This window comes from Garra rufa, chromosome 22 (genome assembly GCF_049309525.1).
Source record: "Garra rufa chromosome 22, GarRuf1.0, whole genome shotgun sequence".
Lineage (NCBI taxonomy): Eukaryota > Metazoa > Chordata > Actinopteri > Cypriniformes > Cyprinidae > Garra > Garra rufa.
In genome coordinates, this window is record NC_133382.1 from 23,785,901 (window position 1) to 23,803,570 (window position 17,670).

A 17,670-nucleotide genomic window follows, 5' to 3' on the forward strand; every position below is an offset into this window, starting at 1 on the left:
ATTACTCCAGTCTTCAGTGTCACATGATCCTTCCAGAAATCATTCTAATATGCTGTTAAAAAAACATTTATTATTACTATTATTATTATTATTATTATTATTATTATTATTATTATTATTATTATTATTATTATCAATATTTAAAATAGTTGAGTGTGGGGAATTATAGAAATTAATACTTCTATTTAACAAGGATGCTTTAAATTGATCAAAATTGATGAAGACATTTTAATTTTTTATTTCAAAAATATTTCTATTTCAGATAATTTTTTTAAATAGTAAATAGTTTTTAAATAGTAAAAATATTTAAATTATTTACTGTTCAAAAACTTTTGACTGGTAGAGTACATTTGAGTTCATTTAACAAATGAACCTCTATTGTGACTGAAGCAGTCAATATGGGCCCTTATTAAATTTGAATAGTTATACAATGAGAAAATCACATCCAAGAAAAAAAAAAACTTTTTAGCAATGTTTTATAGCATGTTCTTTAAATAAAATGACTCCAAAATGGTATAATCATTTGTATGTACACTCTACAATTAACCCTTTCTTTTACAGACACCTTCTAGACATTATTTGGTCTATTAATGAACCCAACAGACTCTTGTAATCCAGCCCTCGGGTGCCTCCCTCTGTTTCCCCACGCTGCTGCTCCTCTGTCTGTACACACACGCTCCCCCATCCGGTGCAGAGTGGACGCGGCGCGGCTTAAATCATCTGACGTGTTTTGCGCATTTCCTGAACTGGCGCTTGAGCTCGGGGAGGGAGAGAGAGAGAGTGAGTGAGTGAGTGAGTGAGAGAGAGAGAGAGAGAGAGAGAGGGCGAACAGGGAGGAAGGCTGCAGCGCAAAGGACTAACATGAGCGTGTAGCTCAAATGCTTTCGCCTTCTCAAATCAACAAAGAAAAGAAGCAGCTGAATATCTACGCGAGTGGATGGCAATAGTCTCCGAGCGGCTCGTAAGCAGACAGGGAGAAGGAGGATCCCAAACGCCTCTCCCACTCAACGCCTATTGGAAAACGAATAGTACAAGACAAGCCCCGCTGAAGACCATCACATTTGGGATATTTTGCTCTGTGTTACTGCCGAGATTCTGCCTCTCGGACTCGTCCCTCTACTCAGCGCTATTCCAGACGTAGGGAATTCGATTGTTTACGTATGCTTCCCATTACGAGGAAAGACGGACCGTAAACAAAAACAGGAGCCGCTGTCTTTGCATATCGCGTTTTTGCATCCTATTTGATTGTTCCGCTCAAATGAGAGAATCAGGTTGATCCGACTAGTGGTTTGGGGGATTAAATCATCACAGCATCCGTCTATACACGCATGTATACAGATGAAGTGATGACATCTACGGGTATAGCGACCCCCTGAATCAAAACCTGCTTGTGAATCCGTCTGTTCTTGCAAGAAGCCAGCTGCATCTCACTTGAGCGTCAACATGGTGGTTTTTAATGGAGTGTTGAAGATCAAGGTCTGCGAAGCTCTGGATCTGAAACCTACCCCATGGTCGCTCCGGCATGCCGTGGGACCAAAGACCCAGACCTTCCTCCTGGACACGTATATTGCCCTCAACGTGGACGATTCCCGCGTGGGCCAAACTTCTACCAAGCAGAAGACGAATAGTCCTTCTTGGAACGACGAGTTCGTAACAGAGGTTTATGATGGGAAGAAAATCGAACTGTCTGTCTTTCACGACGCGCCGATTGGCTATGATGACTTTGTGGCCAACTGCACTATACAGTTTGAAGACCTGCTGCAGAATGGCAGTAGGCACTTTGAAGATTGGGTATGTTCATTTCACAATTTATTGGCATAGTGTAATCACTTCAATGTGGCCCCTGGAGGCCCCTCAGTGCTGCTCATTTTGGTTGTCTTACTATTCTCTCACACCCAAGGAACTGGTGTAATGTAGTGCATTGGTTCTCAGTCCTGGTCCTGAAGTACCGCAGCACTACACATTATGGATGCCTATCACAATTGATTTATATAATCAGCTCATATAGCTGCTCCAAATTGGTGTGGAGGCATCCAAAATGTAGTCTTGCACAATTGAAAACCTCTGATCTGTCGTCTAGGCCATAATTTTCACGGGGGCTGGTCAGTTTCGGCTTCTCCCCAGCAAAGCCTCTTGTTTCCCAGCCTTCCTCATGGGTTCTCACGCTCTGGGGGTTTTCCCATTTCTCGACAAAACATGTTCTGCTGCTGTTGAATCCAGACCTACGTTCACCATTTCCGTCAAGTCAAGCTGTTTTGCAAATTGCCTTCATGAGACGTAGCGCTACCATGCCACAGAAGGAAATAATCAATGCTTAATTATGCAAGCTGTAAAACGAGTTTGACACATAGTTTGGTAGATGTTTGAGTTACAACCTGTTATGCATCTAGTCATCTATTCCAAATAATTATGGCCTTAGACAGCACAGCCAAATGAAATTAAGAGTTTCACCTTGCCATTCACCTTATTTTGGATTTTGTCCACTCTGTAGAAATAGATCCATTTAGTGCAAAACTGATGCTCAATTTAGAGGCTTTTGTTCTCTTTTGAGAATGTTGCTTGTTGCGTCTTTAAAAATGAAAAGAAATTATAAATTCTAATATACTTTTAGCAATTGCATGCTATTGTGTGTTTTTTATAGGGTGTATAACACACAGAAATACTTGTAATCATTTTTGCAATAGTCTCAGAATGGAAAGTTTTGATGCTGCTGTGTTATAATGTCTTTCAATGTCATGGAAAAATAGTCAGAGATTCACTTAGCATTCTAACCATGCCTGGAATTATGAGTTGGTCTGTTATATAATCTTCACCCAGCTGAGGGGCTGCAGTTGGTAGTGCTTTGTATGTTTGGTCGTTAGACACCCAGGGAAAGGTCAGCATATATCGATTATGTCGCTGCATTGGTCAATCTTCCCCTTCTGTCACTGGCAACTCACCCTGTAAATGTGTCAGGCGAGAGAGTGAGAAGGAAATCAATTTAATCTCTGCATTCCCTCATAACGGCTTTGATGGCCTGCCTAATCATAACACGTCCTGAGCCTTCTGTCTCACCGCCAGCTCTTTATTCCACCTGTGTGCTTAGGGGAAACATTTGGCATGTTAAAAATTAGTTGAATCATCCCAATTGTATGCTAAACAAATTTTACTTCTTTAGTTTCAAAATGCTAATTTTATTGTTTAAATCTACCAGTGCTTGTACGTCTCAACAAAAAGGCCAGTTTCTGCCATATGTTAATCTTGGCCAATGTATCTGACTTAATTGAAGCTGAACGTTTTGTCAGACTTCATAGCCACAGATACGCTTGATAACAACGATTCGGACATGGAAGCTCTGGTATGTCTAATTTCCCAGAGAGACACAGAATGCAATCTACATCTGCCATGTCTCATTTACACAAATTAATAAATGCTCACTTTCCAGAGTTGATGACCGTAGACAGAGGGCGTAGGTGTCTGGTAATGAGTGTGAAATTCAGAGTTGAATTGAGAATGTTTAAAACTCCAAATCAATTCCTGAATTTGAAGTAAAGTAGACAATAGGATGCAGAATTTTAATTGAAGTATAAAGGAAATATTTTTTTTTTCCCCGGAACAGATGAATGTACATATGGTACATTGATTTTGTCCGTGTTACCACAGTTCTGACTTGAAATTTCAGTTGAGTGGTGCTATCTCTGTGACATTTTAAAATAACGTATCATCTGCACTACATCTAAACCTACCCGATAGTATGAACAAAAGTGAACGTGACATAAAAACGCAATTGCCGTTTTTCACGGGATTCGTACCCAAGGATTCCACATCCTAAGTACTTGTTAGGTCAGGTGTTGTGTCCATTCTCGACCCCCTGCCAAATTACTGTTCCCTATTATTAAAATCCTAACCCCTCCCCCACAACTAAACCCTAAACCTACCGATACTAGGGGTAGTAATCTGGCAGGGGTCAATGCTGGAAAGCGAAACATATGGAGCTGTAATCATAACTGTGTATAAAAATGATTTCAATTGCTTGCTGTTTTACCACCTCTAGTGTTCATTTCTGTTGGAATGGGGCAGGTTGATGGGTCGGTAATGCAAACTGATGATATTCACAGCATTAAACTACTTGACACAGGCTGATTGGTTCATGTTGTATTTGCAGCCAATGAGCTTGCTGCTCTACATTTAAATGGCTGGTTAACATTCACTGCATTTCGCAGTGAGCTTTCAGAGTTCCTCTGAAACCTTCCACCTCCCCAGCTCCACCTGTGTAGATCTGCTACGGGTTATTATATATGCTATTTGTGCAGCACCAGTATGTCTTAAATACTCTTAGCACCGTAGTGTCGTATTTATTGGCAAGTGGCAAGTATATAGTAGCAAGTTCCTGTACTTCCTTTGCAAAACAGCAGCAGCAGCAATTCAGCAGCACAGCAGATCTATTCCGCCAAGACCAAATACATTAACATTGTCATATCCATTACCATACTTAAATATTCAGAGAGTTGTCATGATAGAACTAATATTTAATATTTAACAAATTATTCTTAAACAGCTCTTGGTTTGGTAAAGTTTTTGAACTTTAAAAAGCTTTGCAATCCTTGAAATTGTAATGGCTTTTAGACTTTGCAGACTGATATGAGAATGGCATATGTGACCCTGGACCACAAAATCAGTCTTAAGTAGCATGGGTATATTTTTAACATAGCCAACAATACATTGTATGGGTCAAAATGATTGATTTTTCTTTTATGCCAACAATCATTAGGATATTAAGTATTGTGTTTCATTAAGATATTTTGTAAATTTCCTACTGTAAATATATCAAAGCTTAACTTTTTATTAGTAATATGCTTTGCTAAGAACTTCATTTGGACTTTAAAGGCGATTTTCTGATTTTCAATATTCTGATTGTTTTTTTTTTTTTTTTGCATATTTTTAAATAGTTGAATCTCAGCCAAATATTGTCCTATCCTAACAAACCATACATCAACGAAAAGCTTTATTCGTCTTTGATATGTTGTATAAATCTCAATTTCAGACAATTGACCCTTATGACTGGTTTTGTGGTCTAGGGTCACATATAAATAGATTTTATTTAGTGTGCATATTTCATCATGCTTAATACGTTCACTTCTGTGAACCAGGATGTAAGAAAACCTTTGTTTGAATTGTAATTCAGTAAATTCCTCTTCCTGCCAATTCAGTTCGCCTTCCTGTAGGACAATTCAGTTCTAATTCCAAACCATGAATTAAAAGTCTATCAATTATTTAATTCAGAATTTTGCACAAACCAGCTCGTAATATGATATTTAATTTGTTGGAGAATTATTGTTTTAGAATACATGGTATAATTAGTAATTAGTCGAACTTGTAGTAAAACGTTTTTAGTCACCTCTTAAATGACTGCATAGAGGTACACTGTATCCAAGACTCAAAAAGAAACCAAACGAGACTCATTTTGAGGAAGACAGTTGTTTCTTGGCACGTCATTTGAGCAGCAAAATCCAGAGCCAGACGTCTCTCGAGAAACCCACACTCTTCACGCAGTGAATACACATCCAATGAGCTTCACCCGTACATTCACTCCCACTGTTACCCACACAGGTGGAGCTTTATTCAGCTTGGAACAAGGAGAGCATGCTTACTAATTTAGATAGCCTCCTCTACTTCAACAAACATAAACACAACCGTCGAGAAACAGTAGCAGCAGTGTTACAAAACAGTTTAGTGGAAAATGTAACCAACCAGGACCTCAGACCCTAAAGAAGATGCTGTTGTGCCATGTTTCTTGCTTTACCACTTCTCTATTGGGTTTCTGGCCTGTAATCGTTCCCCAACCGCATGTTGTGGTCGCCCGATACAACGCAACAAAGTTTTCAGAAATTGCACCATGCTAAGCCGATAGTTGAGTTTGCGCATCATGTTAGTTGTCTATGTAGCGATTAGAGGAAGAGGTAATTGGAGCCTGGTCTTTTGGATGGTTCTCAGACACTACTGAGACACAGCCACCCGTCTTTGTTGTGTGAGGCAGGAACAGACTGAATAATTTACAAGCCTTCCATCAGCCTCTTTATGGAATGTCTGACCCGGCACAGATCATCCACGACACCCTTAGCTCAAGTTAGCAACAATCCCATTATCACCAGCGAAAGTGGTCCTTATCTATAGGGATATCTCTGCCTTCAATTACCAGCCTTTTACTCCTTTAAAGAGTCCTGCTGAAGAACTTCTGCTGATTTTGTAGCCGTTCAATCACTCTTGTCTTTTTCGAGTTCATTCATTCTTCTTCCTCATATTGTCCTCCTCCCGCCGTTCCTCTGCTTCCTTCACCTTCTCTCTACTGGGTTTCCTTCCCTTCCGGTTTTGTTGTCCGAACTGTCCTTGTTAAATTCGCAGATATTTATGGTCCTGACATAACGTCCAGTCCATTACAAACCAGCTCCAAATGCTTAAAACACATTTCACTTGGAGTGTTGCTTTAGCTGCAGATAATGAGCTTTAAAGGCCTGCAGTTTCCTTAATGTCTTTCCACTGCATTACAGCTTACATTACAGTTATCGATTGCACTCAGTATTTTACAGGTTTATGCCCAGCAGCTCTCTTTTCCATTGTCTCCTCTTAAATGTTGGTGTTAGCTATACGGTACTTCCTGGTTACTAGACATTGACATCATCTGCCCTCACTTCTCTCTGGCCATTTGTGCAAATAGGCCAGGCTGAGGCTGAAACCCCAGCTCCTCCCCCTCTTTGGCATACCGTTGCCACAGGAACCCATATCGCCCTCTTGCCAAGCCAAAGCGCATCAGAGCTGGGTGTTGATTGAGTTCCTTCATCCATCAGGGATTTCTTAGGAATCCCGTGTCTGTGCTCCTAGACGTAGGTGGCGACACATTGACTTGTACAGACAGAAACCTTCTCACATTATTCCTTTGGCCCGGCGTTTGTCGCACATCAGTTCGCAGTGCTTTTCATCAGTTCTCAAATCTCGGGATTTGAGGGGGAAGGGTGAATTAATGGGTAAGCAGGATCAGTTCATCCAGCAGCACTAATTAATTTTCATGAAATGACTCGATGAGAGACCGGTGACATGTTTTTATGTTTGTTGAGCCTTTCTGTTATTGTATTTAATTGTTTCTGTCCTCATTTGTTCCTCTTGTGTAGTCTGGTTTGTGTGCTTTGCGGATTTGTGTATGTGACCGCCGGTCATCTAGCTTTCACATGCTGCGTTGAGCTCTCGCCTGGGGCACATTGAGCATGCTTACAGTGAAAGGGAACAATACAGGTGACATATGAGATACTCTGGTAAATATGCCTGATCTGCACCGCTATCTACATGACCCAGTTACGCACACTCACACACACACACACACACACACACACACACACACACACACACACTTGTACTCTCACCTTCACAGCATAATACAACACAAATGCGAATATCTTCTCTTTATAGCGAGTGCTAATGGGTTTTAAACTTCTGACTTGTTGATCTTTGTTGTAGATTCAAGGGCAAGTTCAGATCATATCATATCGTATGGTCTGTTTCAGTGTGATTGATTTCATATTATTTGAAAACCTTAAAGCCCTTTTTCTTGGTTCTAGTGTTGGAATAGTTTGCGTTTTAGTCATTTAAGGTCCTTCGGTGCTGTTCAGAAGTCAACGGTATATTGACTTTTATACTTTTATAAACCAAGGATTCAATAAATTGACCAAAAGTGACTGTAAATATGTTTAATATCATGTTAAAAGATTTCTATTTCAAATAAATTCTTTTAAACCTTTTCATGAAAGGAAATGGTACATTTTAAAATATATTAAAACAGAAAAGTTATTTTAAACTGCAATAATATTGCAACATTGCTGTACTTTTGATCAAATAAATTCATCCTTGGTGAGCATAAGAAACTTCTTTTAAAAAATGTTTTAAAATTTTATCGACGCCAAACTTCTTAGACATATGCTACAAGTTACAAGTTTTTGAATGGTAAGATGTATTTGATCCAAACAAACTGTAAACTGTAAACAATTTTTACTATTTAAAATAACAGTTTTCTATTTGAATATATTTAAAAATGTAAATTATTCCTGTGATTTCTAAGCTGAATTTTCAGCATCATTACTCCAGTCACACGAACCTTCAGAAAACTAATATTCTAATATCTAATATTCTGATTTGCTGCTCATGAAAAAATGTATTATTATTATTATGGTAACACTTTACAATAAGGTTCATTAGTTAACATTAGTTAAAAACATTAGTTAACATGAATTAATAATTAACTGCACTTATACAGCATTTATTAAACTTTGTTAATGTTAATTTCAACATTTACTAATACATTATTAAAATCTTGTTAACATTAGTTAATGCAGTGTGAACTAACATGAACAAACAATGAACAACTGTATTTTCGTTAACTACCGTTAATGAAGATTAGTAAATACGGTAACAAATGTATTGCTCATGGTTAGTTCATGTTAGTTAGTACATTAACTAATGTTTAATTAATGAACCTTATTGTAAAGTGTTACCATTATTATTATTATTATTATTATTATTATTATTATTATTATTATTATTATTATGTTGAAAACAGCTGAGTAGAATTTTTTCAGGTTTCATTGATGAATAGAAAATTCAGAAGAACAGCATTTATCTGAAATAGAAATCTTTTGTAACATTATAAATGTCTTTATTATCACTTCCATTCACTTTACAGCATCCTTGCTAAATAAAAGTATTAATTTCTAGAATTTCTCCCACCCCCCACAAAATAATAATAATAATAATAATAATAATAATAATAATAATAATAATAATAATAATAATAATAATAATTATTTTTCTGACTCCAAGCTTTTGAAATGGTATAGTATAAAATGTTAAAGCCTTTTATTTCAGATAAATGCAGATCTTTGGATCTTTCTATTCATCAAAGAATCTTGGAAAAAAAAAAAAAAAAAACTCAACTGTTTTAAATATTTATAAAAAATAATATTACATGTTTCTTGAACAGCAAATCACTATACTAGAATTATTTCTGAAGGATCATGTGACACTGAGGACTGAAGTAAAGATGCTGAAAATGTAGCTTTGATCACAGGAACAAGACGCATATTAAGATGTATTCAAACAGAAAACAGTTATTTTAAATAGTAAAAATATTTCACATTTTTACTGTGCTTTAAATTTAAATAAATGTAGGCTTGGTTAGCAAAAGAGTCTTCTTTTTTTTTAAATCTTACTGTTCAAAAACTTTTGACTGGCAGAGTATATATATTTTGAAAATGTATTTCTAAGAATTTTTAGACATTGCTTGTTAATATTACAAATCAAACATCAAAAAGTATAAATTTTAACTGAGAAAATCTCACTTCTTAGTATTCCTGGGTTGGCTGAGAGTATGAAAAGGGCATCTCTGAGTGTGAAAAGCAGGGGTCCCCAAACTTTTTTCTGAGCGGGCCACATAATTTTCTTTTCTTTAATGGGGGGCCGGGTCGGTTTATAAAAGAAAATACCATGGGCCGGACTGACTACTATATTATTATTATTTTATTATGATTTTACCTGTATTTATCCTTTTAATGCTAGAATAGTTTATTTTGTTATGCACCACACAGACAAATGATCATTTCTTTTCAAAAGATATACAGGTGCATCTCAATAAATTAGAATGTCATGGAAAAGTTCATTTATTTCAGTAATTCAACTCAAATTGTGGAACTTGTGTATTAAATAAATTTAATGCACACAGACTGAAGTAGTTTATGTCTTTGGTTCTTTTAATTGTGATGATTTGGCTCACATTTAACAGAAAGTGAAGTGGAAGGAAAAACTGTAGAAGAAAAAGATGCACAACCAACCGAGAGAACCGCAGCCTTGAGAGGCTTGTCAAGCAAAATCGATTCAAGAATCCACTGTGTTTTTTGAATCACACATCAAACTCTGCCTTCATCATTTTCAGCGCTTCCACAGACTTTTCAACTGGGAATGGGGCCATTGGTTTCTCAGCTGAAAAACTTTGGGTAACTGGGAGATGAGTGAAGTCTTGCTTTTGCACTTGTCCCATAAGCAGTGCTAGTTTCACCTCAAATGCTATTGAGTCATTTTGTCATCGCTCTGAATTTTCTAGCTGGCTCGTGCATCACCTGATCGATCGCGATGACACATTACGTTGAATGTACCATTCTGATGGTGAATTTAACAAATAATTAGGCTATGTGAATAACTAAGGGAAATTTTTGTTTGAAAGCCAACCTTTATTATCAAATACAGATATGATATAAGTAAAGCATATATTTAAAATTTTTCATTTTCATTTTTAATTTTCAAAATATGTCTCTGGCATTGTTCAGAGGGCCGGTCCAAATGTGGGGGCGGGCCGCATTCGGCCCGCGGACCTTAGTTTGGGGACCCCTGGTGTAAAGCTTGATCTATAGGAGGTAGGGAAGGCGAGCAAAGGTGGTATGGGGTTTGGGGTTCGAATGTGGCAAGATTCATCACTACTTCTTCTAAAGAAACGCTCGTATGGCCCACAGTGGAGCCAGAATTTCCCATCATCATATCTGCAGTCATCTTCTCTGCAGGAGTCGGCAACAGACTCGAATCCTCTCAGCACCCTATTCACACTCTGTGTGTTCACACACGCACACACACACGCACCGTTGGCGTACGTGTGTGTGCGCTCGTTTTACGCCAAGCTTAAATCAAAGTAATTCACACCTCATGATGTTTGAGACACAAAGGCTTGTAGTCTGTTCCTGTGCCCACAGTTACATGAGCGTTTTATCTCCAGATGGCTGTTTTCGTTTTGTCTGGTCTCTTTTTGCGCTATTTACTAAATTAAAGCCGTGAAGCCCTCTCAGGACCTAGTGTTTATTCAAACTGAATTCCAATCAGACCTTCAAAGGCTCCCATTATTAGTTTGTATCATGAATTATGCACAATTAGCCCCGGTGTGGTGTCTTATTAGTAATTCATGGAGCTCTGAAGGTTTCACTCAGAGCCGGTGCGTTCACAGAAGCCGAATGTGCTTGTATGGCCACGTTTGTGTGAGATTTTGAGTGTGAATGGGAGCCGTGCGTGCCGCCCCGCCGCCATGCTGCGGCTCTGCTGTTGACAGATGGACGTAGGAGGACCGTTGCTGAGCTCAAACTGTCTTAGAGAGAGGGTAAGAAACAGATGAGAAGAGTATAAAGGAGGAGAGGGCGAAATTGAGGAGGAGGAGGGAAGAGAAAGTGCTCCTCAGTGTTTAATCATAGCTTTAGATTCATTTAGAAATCAGAGGCACATGTGTTTAAAACTTCCCGGACCTACTTTTGATTTCCCAAGTGCACAGACTGTCTTCAGTCACAGAGTTTCTCTTCACGCATCCCTACAGAGAAGTCTCAGTTCCCTATCCTCTAGTCAAATCAACAGTTCTAATAGGACTAACACTTAATAGCTTAATGTAATGAACTACTTGAACACAGCCTCACTCTTTTCATTTTTCATTTTTGAAGAAACGGGCTGCTTGCTTTTGGTTGGTCTGGGATTGACGCATCACTTTTTATATTTAGTCCTAAGACACGGATATATAAATCGCAACCACCTCCACGTATAACGTTTGTGCTGAATGTACAAGGTGGAAATGTAGCATGAGCTGTCTTCCCAGTGCATCATATGAACAAATTTAAACCATTATATATTAAAAGTATAGTTTACCAAGAAATAAAAATTCTTTCATTTACCTACCCTCATGTCATTCCAAACCTGTATGACTTGGTTTCGTCTGTGAAAAGAAGGCATTTTTAAAAAACTATCTCTGTGTTTATTTCCCATAATAAAGTTAATGACTTTTCAGTGACGTACATTAAATAGACAAAACAAAGAACAAAAGAAAGTCACACGGATTTGAAACAACATAAGGTTAAGTAATGTTTTAAAGTTATAATAACTGTAAAGTTTTAAAGGTATAGTTCACCCAAAAATGAAAATTCTGTCATTAATTGCTCACTCTCATGTCGTTCCAAATCCGTAAGACCTTTGTTCATCTTCAGAACACAAATTAAGATATTTTTGATGAAATCTGAGAGCTTTCTGACCCTCCATAGACAGCAACACAACTGACACATTCAAGTCCCAAAAAGGTAGTAAGGACATCATTAAAATAGTCTATGTGACATCAGTGGTTCAACCGTAATTGTATGAAGCTACAAGAATACTTTTTGTGTGCAAAAATAATGACTTTATTCTTTGTTCTTATTTTCCCTCTCAGTTTGCACACAAAAAGTATCACATTTGTCACATGGACTATTTTAATGATGTCCTTACTACCTTTCAGGGCCTTGGACATGGTAGTTGCGTTGTTTTCTATGCAGGGTCGGAAAGCTCTCAGATTTCATCAAAAAATCTTAATTTGTGTTCTGAAGATGAACAAAGGTCTCTGCACTCTTAAAAATAAAGGTGCTTTATGATGCCATTGAAGAACCTTTTTTGTTAAATGGTTCCATAAAGAACCTTTAACATATGAAGAATGTTCTTTGTCTGAATGGTTCTTTATGCCATTGCTGTGAAGAACCTTTTAAAGCACCTTTATTTTTAAGAGTGTGGGCCCTAAATGATGACAGAATTTTTAACGTTTTTGTTTCTAAAACCTGTCGTTTCAAAAACCTCAGCTTGTTTTTAGGCCGTCGAGCAGCACTAAGCATTTTTCCATGGAGACGTGTGTTCGAGAGAGCGTGAGCGGCATGTGTTTTCTGTGGCTTGTGGGTATCTGTTTGCACAGCGGTGATTAGAACAGAAAGAGGGCGAGCAAGAGACTTCGGGCCAATGAGGGGTGCACGTTCAGGCGCTGGAGGACAGTAACCAGAGCAATAGTTTGTTTTCCTCATGCTGTACTTGATAGCCTTACCGCATACGCACCACAATGGCATATGCGCATGTGTGAAACAACTGGCCCTGTGGTGATTTTTTTAGTGGATGTATGAAGTCAGTTTCTCCTCAGGTTCTCACAAGTGTCCTTGCGGAGTAACCACAGGTGTAGTTCATCACATTAACTATTCAGCATGTTCCACTAACGTCCCAGATAATCCTCGACTACTTTTTGTTTTAACTTTGAACAGTATATTTTGCTTTGACGATTGGCCTGAATAATTCACACAAAAATGAAAAAGTGTCTTTCCAAAAATGTCAAATCTTCATTCATCTTTAGAACACAAATTAAGATATTTTTGATGAAATCCAAGAGCTTTCTGACTCATAGACTGCAATGCAACTGACATGTTCAATGCTTAAAAAGGTAGTAAGTACATTGTTAAAATAGTCAATTTTTGACTATTTGTTCTCCATGTCATGTCATTTCTGTCTTTGAGAAACAGTTGAGATATTAAAGAGATCTCATATGTGATATCTCTTTTATAATAGAAGGGACAGTGAGGCAGTGAGCCTCTTGAGCTGTGGGTGTGGACTAGGTTGAGCTGCACGGTGTTGCATAAGAGGAGCTGATTATGTCCCACGGCTTATCTCTGGGTTTTATCCTCCCTTTCTCCCCTTTCTCTCTCTCTGTTTTTCTCTTTTACTTTCCCATTACGTCCTCATGATATCCGTATGATGCCTTTAGTTTGACCCCAGTAGCATCCACTGTTATAATTGATTTTGTGCATGGAGTGCTACAGTGACTGCCCAGGATTTTCAGGAGCTTAGTATTTTCCCCATTTAATTCTTTAAAAGTATTCAGTAAATAATTTTAGACCGTGAAGCAAACCAAGCAGCTCTGACAGGGATCATGTCATTAAAACTTTGATTTGAGGAAAAGTTTGGGACTGTGTAATTATGAGGCAATGAGCTACACATGAAGCACTGCAACTGTAATTGTAAAACATTTTTCTAAATATATGTTTTTTATTGCAAAATATTCATGTATATGCAAATACATAAGCAGTTAAGTAAATGTACAAAATAAGTATTTATATATATATTGCATTATTAAGAATATATGATATAATATACAGTCGTGGCCAAAAGTTTTGAGAATGACACAAATATTAGTTTTCACAAAGTTTGCTGCTCAACTGCCTTTAGATCTTTGTTTCAGTTGTTTCTGTGATGTTCTGAAATATAATTACAAGCACTTCATACGTTTCAAAGGCTTTTATCGACAATTACATGACATTTATGCAAAGAGTCAGTATTTGCAGTGTTGGCCCTTCTTTTTCAGGACCTCTGCAATTCGACTGGGCATGCTCTCAATCAACTTCTGGGCCAAATCCTGACTGATAGCAACCCATTCTTTCATAATCACTTCTTGGAGTTTGTCAGAATTAGCGGGTTTTTTTTGTCCACCCGCCTCTTGAGGATTGACCACAAGTTCTCAATGGGATTAAGATTTGGGGAGTTTCCAGGCCATGGACCCAAAATTTCAACGTTTTGGTCCCCGAGCCACTTAGTTATCACTTTTGCCTTATGGCACGGTGCTCCATCGTGCTGGGAAATGCATTGTTCTTGACCAAACTGTTGTTGGATTGTTGGAAGAAGTTGCTGTTGGAGGGTGTTTTGGTACCATTCTTTATTCATGGCTGTGTTTTTGGGCAAAATTGTGAGTGAGCCCACTCCCTTGGATGAGAAGCAACCCCACACATGAATGGTCTCAGGATGCTTTACTGTTGGCATGACACAGGACTGATGGTAGCGCTCACCTTTTCTTCTCTGGACAAGCTTTTTTCCAGATGCCCCAAACAATCGGAAAGAGGCTTCATTGGAGAATATGACTTTGCCCCAGTCCTCAGCAGTCCATTCGCCATACTTTTTGCAGAAGATCAATCTGTCCCTGATGTTTTTTTGGAGAGAAGTGGCTTCTTTGCTGCCCTTCTTGACACCAGGCCATCTTCCAAAAGTCTTGGCCTCACTGTGCGTACAGATGCGCTCACACCTGCCTGCTGCCATTCCTGAGCAAGCTCTGCACTGGTGGCACTCCGATCCCGCAGCTGAATCCTCTTTAGGAGACGATCCTGGCACTTGTTGGACTTTCTTGGACGCCCTGAAGCCTTCTTAACAATGCAGTGGAAAGTTTTTTTCGGGATTAAGTTAATTTTCATGGCAAAGAAGGACTATGCAATTCATCTGATCACTCTTCATAACATTCTAGAGTATATGCAAATTGCTAATATAAAAACTTAAGCAGCAACTTTTCCAATTTCCAATATTTATGTAATTCTCAAAACTTTTGGCCACGACTGTATATTGTAATGCATGTCCTATACATCATATGGTAATTTTATAATTATATAATAATATACTACTAATTTAATACATTTATATTATATTTTTAGTAGGGCTGCCCTCGACTAAAAAAATTTCTGGTTGACTAGTAGTCGTTCATTTTAGACATTAGTCAACTATTAGTTGCACATTTATTAATAAACCATATAAATCATAATAATGAGCCTTTAATTGCTTACATAGCCTATTAAGCACTCAAGTGCATGAAAAAAGCCAGAGAGCACCAGCAAATATAATAATTTTTTTTGGCAAATAAGCAACTAATATAATTTTGGTCGACCAAGCCTCCTTTCGTTGATTAACAGTTAGTTGACTATTAGGGGACAGCCCTCATTTTTAGTTAATATCATCATTTTTACAATCAGTAAATTAATATAAGCAAATTTGCAAATTTGTGCAGGTGTGAACAGTCAGTTATAGTGGTATATATGATATCTGTGTGAACAAGTGGGAGCAAAAAGGACAGAGAGAGCAAGCCTTAGAGGTGCCACAAAATGAGGAAGAGAGAAACAGCACAGAAAGAGTCAAATGCAGGAAGAAACTGTTTCTCTTTGCAAGTAATATCTAAGATCTAACCCTCTGCAGCAGTGCTGCTCTACATTATTCAAAAGGGACAAATCAGCATTGATTGACAGGCTGCTGTACATCTGTCATCCGTCTATATATGCTCAAGGTGCTGTCTGGTCATGCTCATCGCATGCAACAGACCGATTAACTACATCAGTTTATCCACTGTCAGTTAACAAAAAGCTTTAGAGTAATGTACAGTGGGGTGTGAAAATCTGAGACCTCAAATCTGGGATTTATCTCATTTTATATGTAAAAATAAAAATGTTTTAAACGATTCTGTCAGAAATGTTATGACTTAAAATATTGAGATTATGCTTTATTTCAGGGTCAGTTAATAAATAAAACATTTTGTTGTAACCCTGATCATTTTTAACTAACCCTGCTGAATTTTTACAATTCAGGCTGCATTAAAATTGTGTTTCAGATTTATTTGCCCCAGTTTTACTCTATATTTAAGATATGTAAAGGTGACCTATTGCGCCCCTTTTAACAATATATAAAATAAGTCTCTGGTGTCCCCAGAATGTGTTTGTAAAGTTTTAGCTCAAAATACCCCCCAAAAATGTATAGCTTGTTAAAATGACTACTTTTAGGATATGAGCCCAATTGCACTTTTTTGTGTTTTTCCCTTTAAATGCAAATAAGATGGTGCTTCTGGCCCCTTTTCAGAAGAGGGCGGGGCCTCAAGAGCTGTCAAAAACAAAACAGGACAACCTCACGCACTGAAAATGTCAGAAACTCTCAATAGCTGTGTTCAGCCTTATATGTTCGAACCGGAATCGGTTTAAAAGTCAGTCATCTGGTTATACTGTGCATAATAAATGTGTGTTTATAAATTACACAGATGGGGAGCATGGCACGTTAAAAAAATACTATGCTATCTATATCGCGTGCTATCACAAACTTTATAAGTCCCACTTGTGATTATGAGCTTGACAAATTCAAGTCTACTTCACGTTGTTTTCAAACACAATTTTTAACCACCACATTCCCATTTATGATCATTCTGGTAGCACATGAAGCCAGCATCAATGAAAACAGGCAGAGACAATGGTAGCTTTAGCAACATTAGCCTTACAGAGTGCCAGGTTAGCACTTTCAGAAAGGAAATTTGGAAAAGAAACTTGTGAAACTTTCTTTGTCGCACATCAGAATCAATCATTCAGAATCAATCTTTGTGAATATCCAGCGTTCAACTGACACTTGGCAGTCCAGTGTAAAAAGATTGGTACAAACTTTTTTACAAAACAGGGGACTGATTTTTCGCCTGGAATTTAACCAGTGTGCTCAGTGGCTCAGATGGAGGGAGTCTATGGAGACTCCTATGTTTGTTGGTGCATCCTAAAACACAACTAATATTGTATACCTTCAGCAGCTACAGTAAGAAAACAATAATGGCAGACTGCTGCTTCTCACTCAGGGCTGTGTCTATACTAATAGGGCAGAGATCGTCACAAATGGGCGGGATTTCTCCCAACGATGATGTGTACGTAGGGAGAAATGTGGACTCACGTGGTCAGAGAGACTGTTTATTTTTTATTGGGATTATAAAAAAATGAGTGGGTGAATTTTTACCATTATAGGCTGGTTGTTTTCACACACTGCGGTCACACAACTCTGTTCTGAAACGCCTTATAAAAGTAATTTTTGCGCAATAGGTCCCAGCATCACTTTAACCGTATATGATGGCTGGTATCATGCCACAGGCTCTATTTCTTTTAGTTATTATTAATTGCTCTTTTGTTGTATTTGTTTGAGCATGAATAAAGACAACAAAATGAAAAGCATCTATTATTATCATTTTAGAATGCGGCTGATGCTCATTAGCACAGCTTTATTTCTGCAGATACAGCA

The 17,670-nt window shown here is 37.9% G+C and overlaps 1 protein-coding gene across 1 annotated transcript in view; it reads left to right on the plus strand.

Moving 5' to 3' along the window:
• Positions 1-787: 787 nt before the first annotated feature.
• Positions 788-17,670, plus strand: part of prkcea (protein kinase C, epsilon a) — an 82,041-nt gene continuing 65,158 nt past the window's right edge. The window contains exon 1 of the mRNA XM_073828994.1: positions 788-1,791. Within this exon, the coding sequence (XP_073685095.1) occupies positions 1,444-1,791 (348 nt within the window). The 5' untranslated portion in view covers positions 788-1,443. The remainder of the gene's footprint in view (positions 1,792-17,670) is intronic.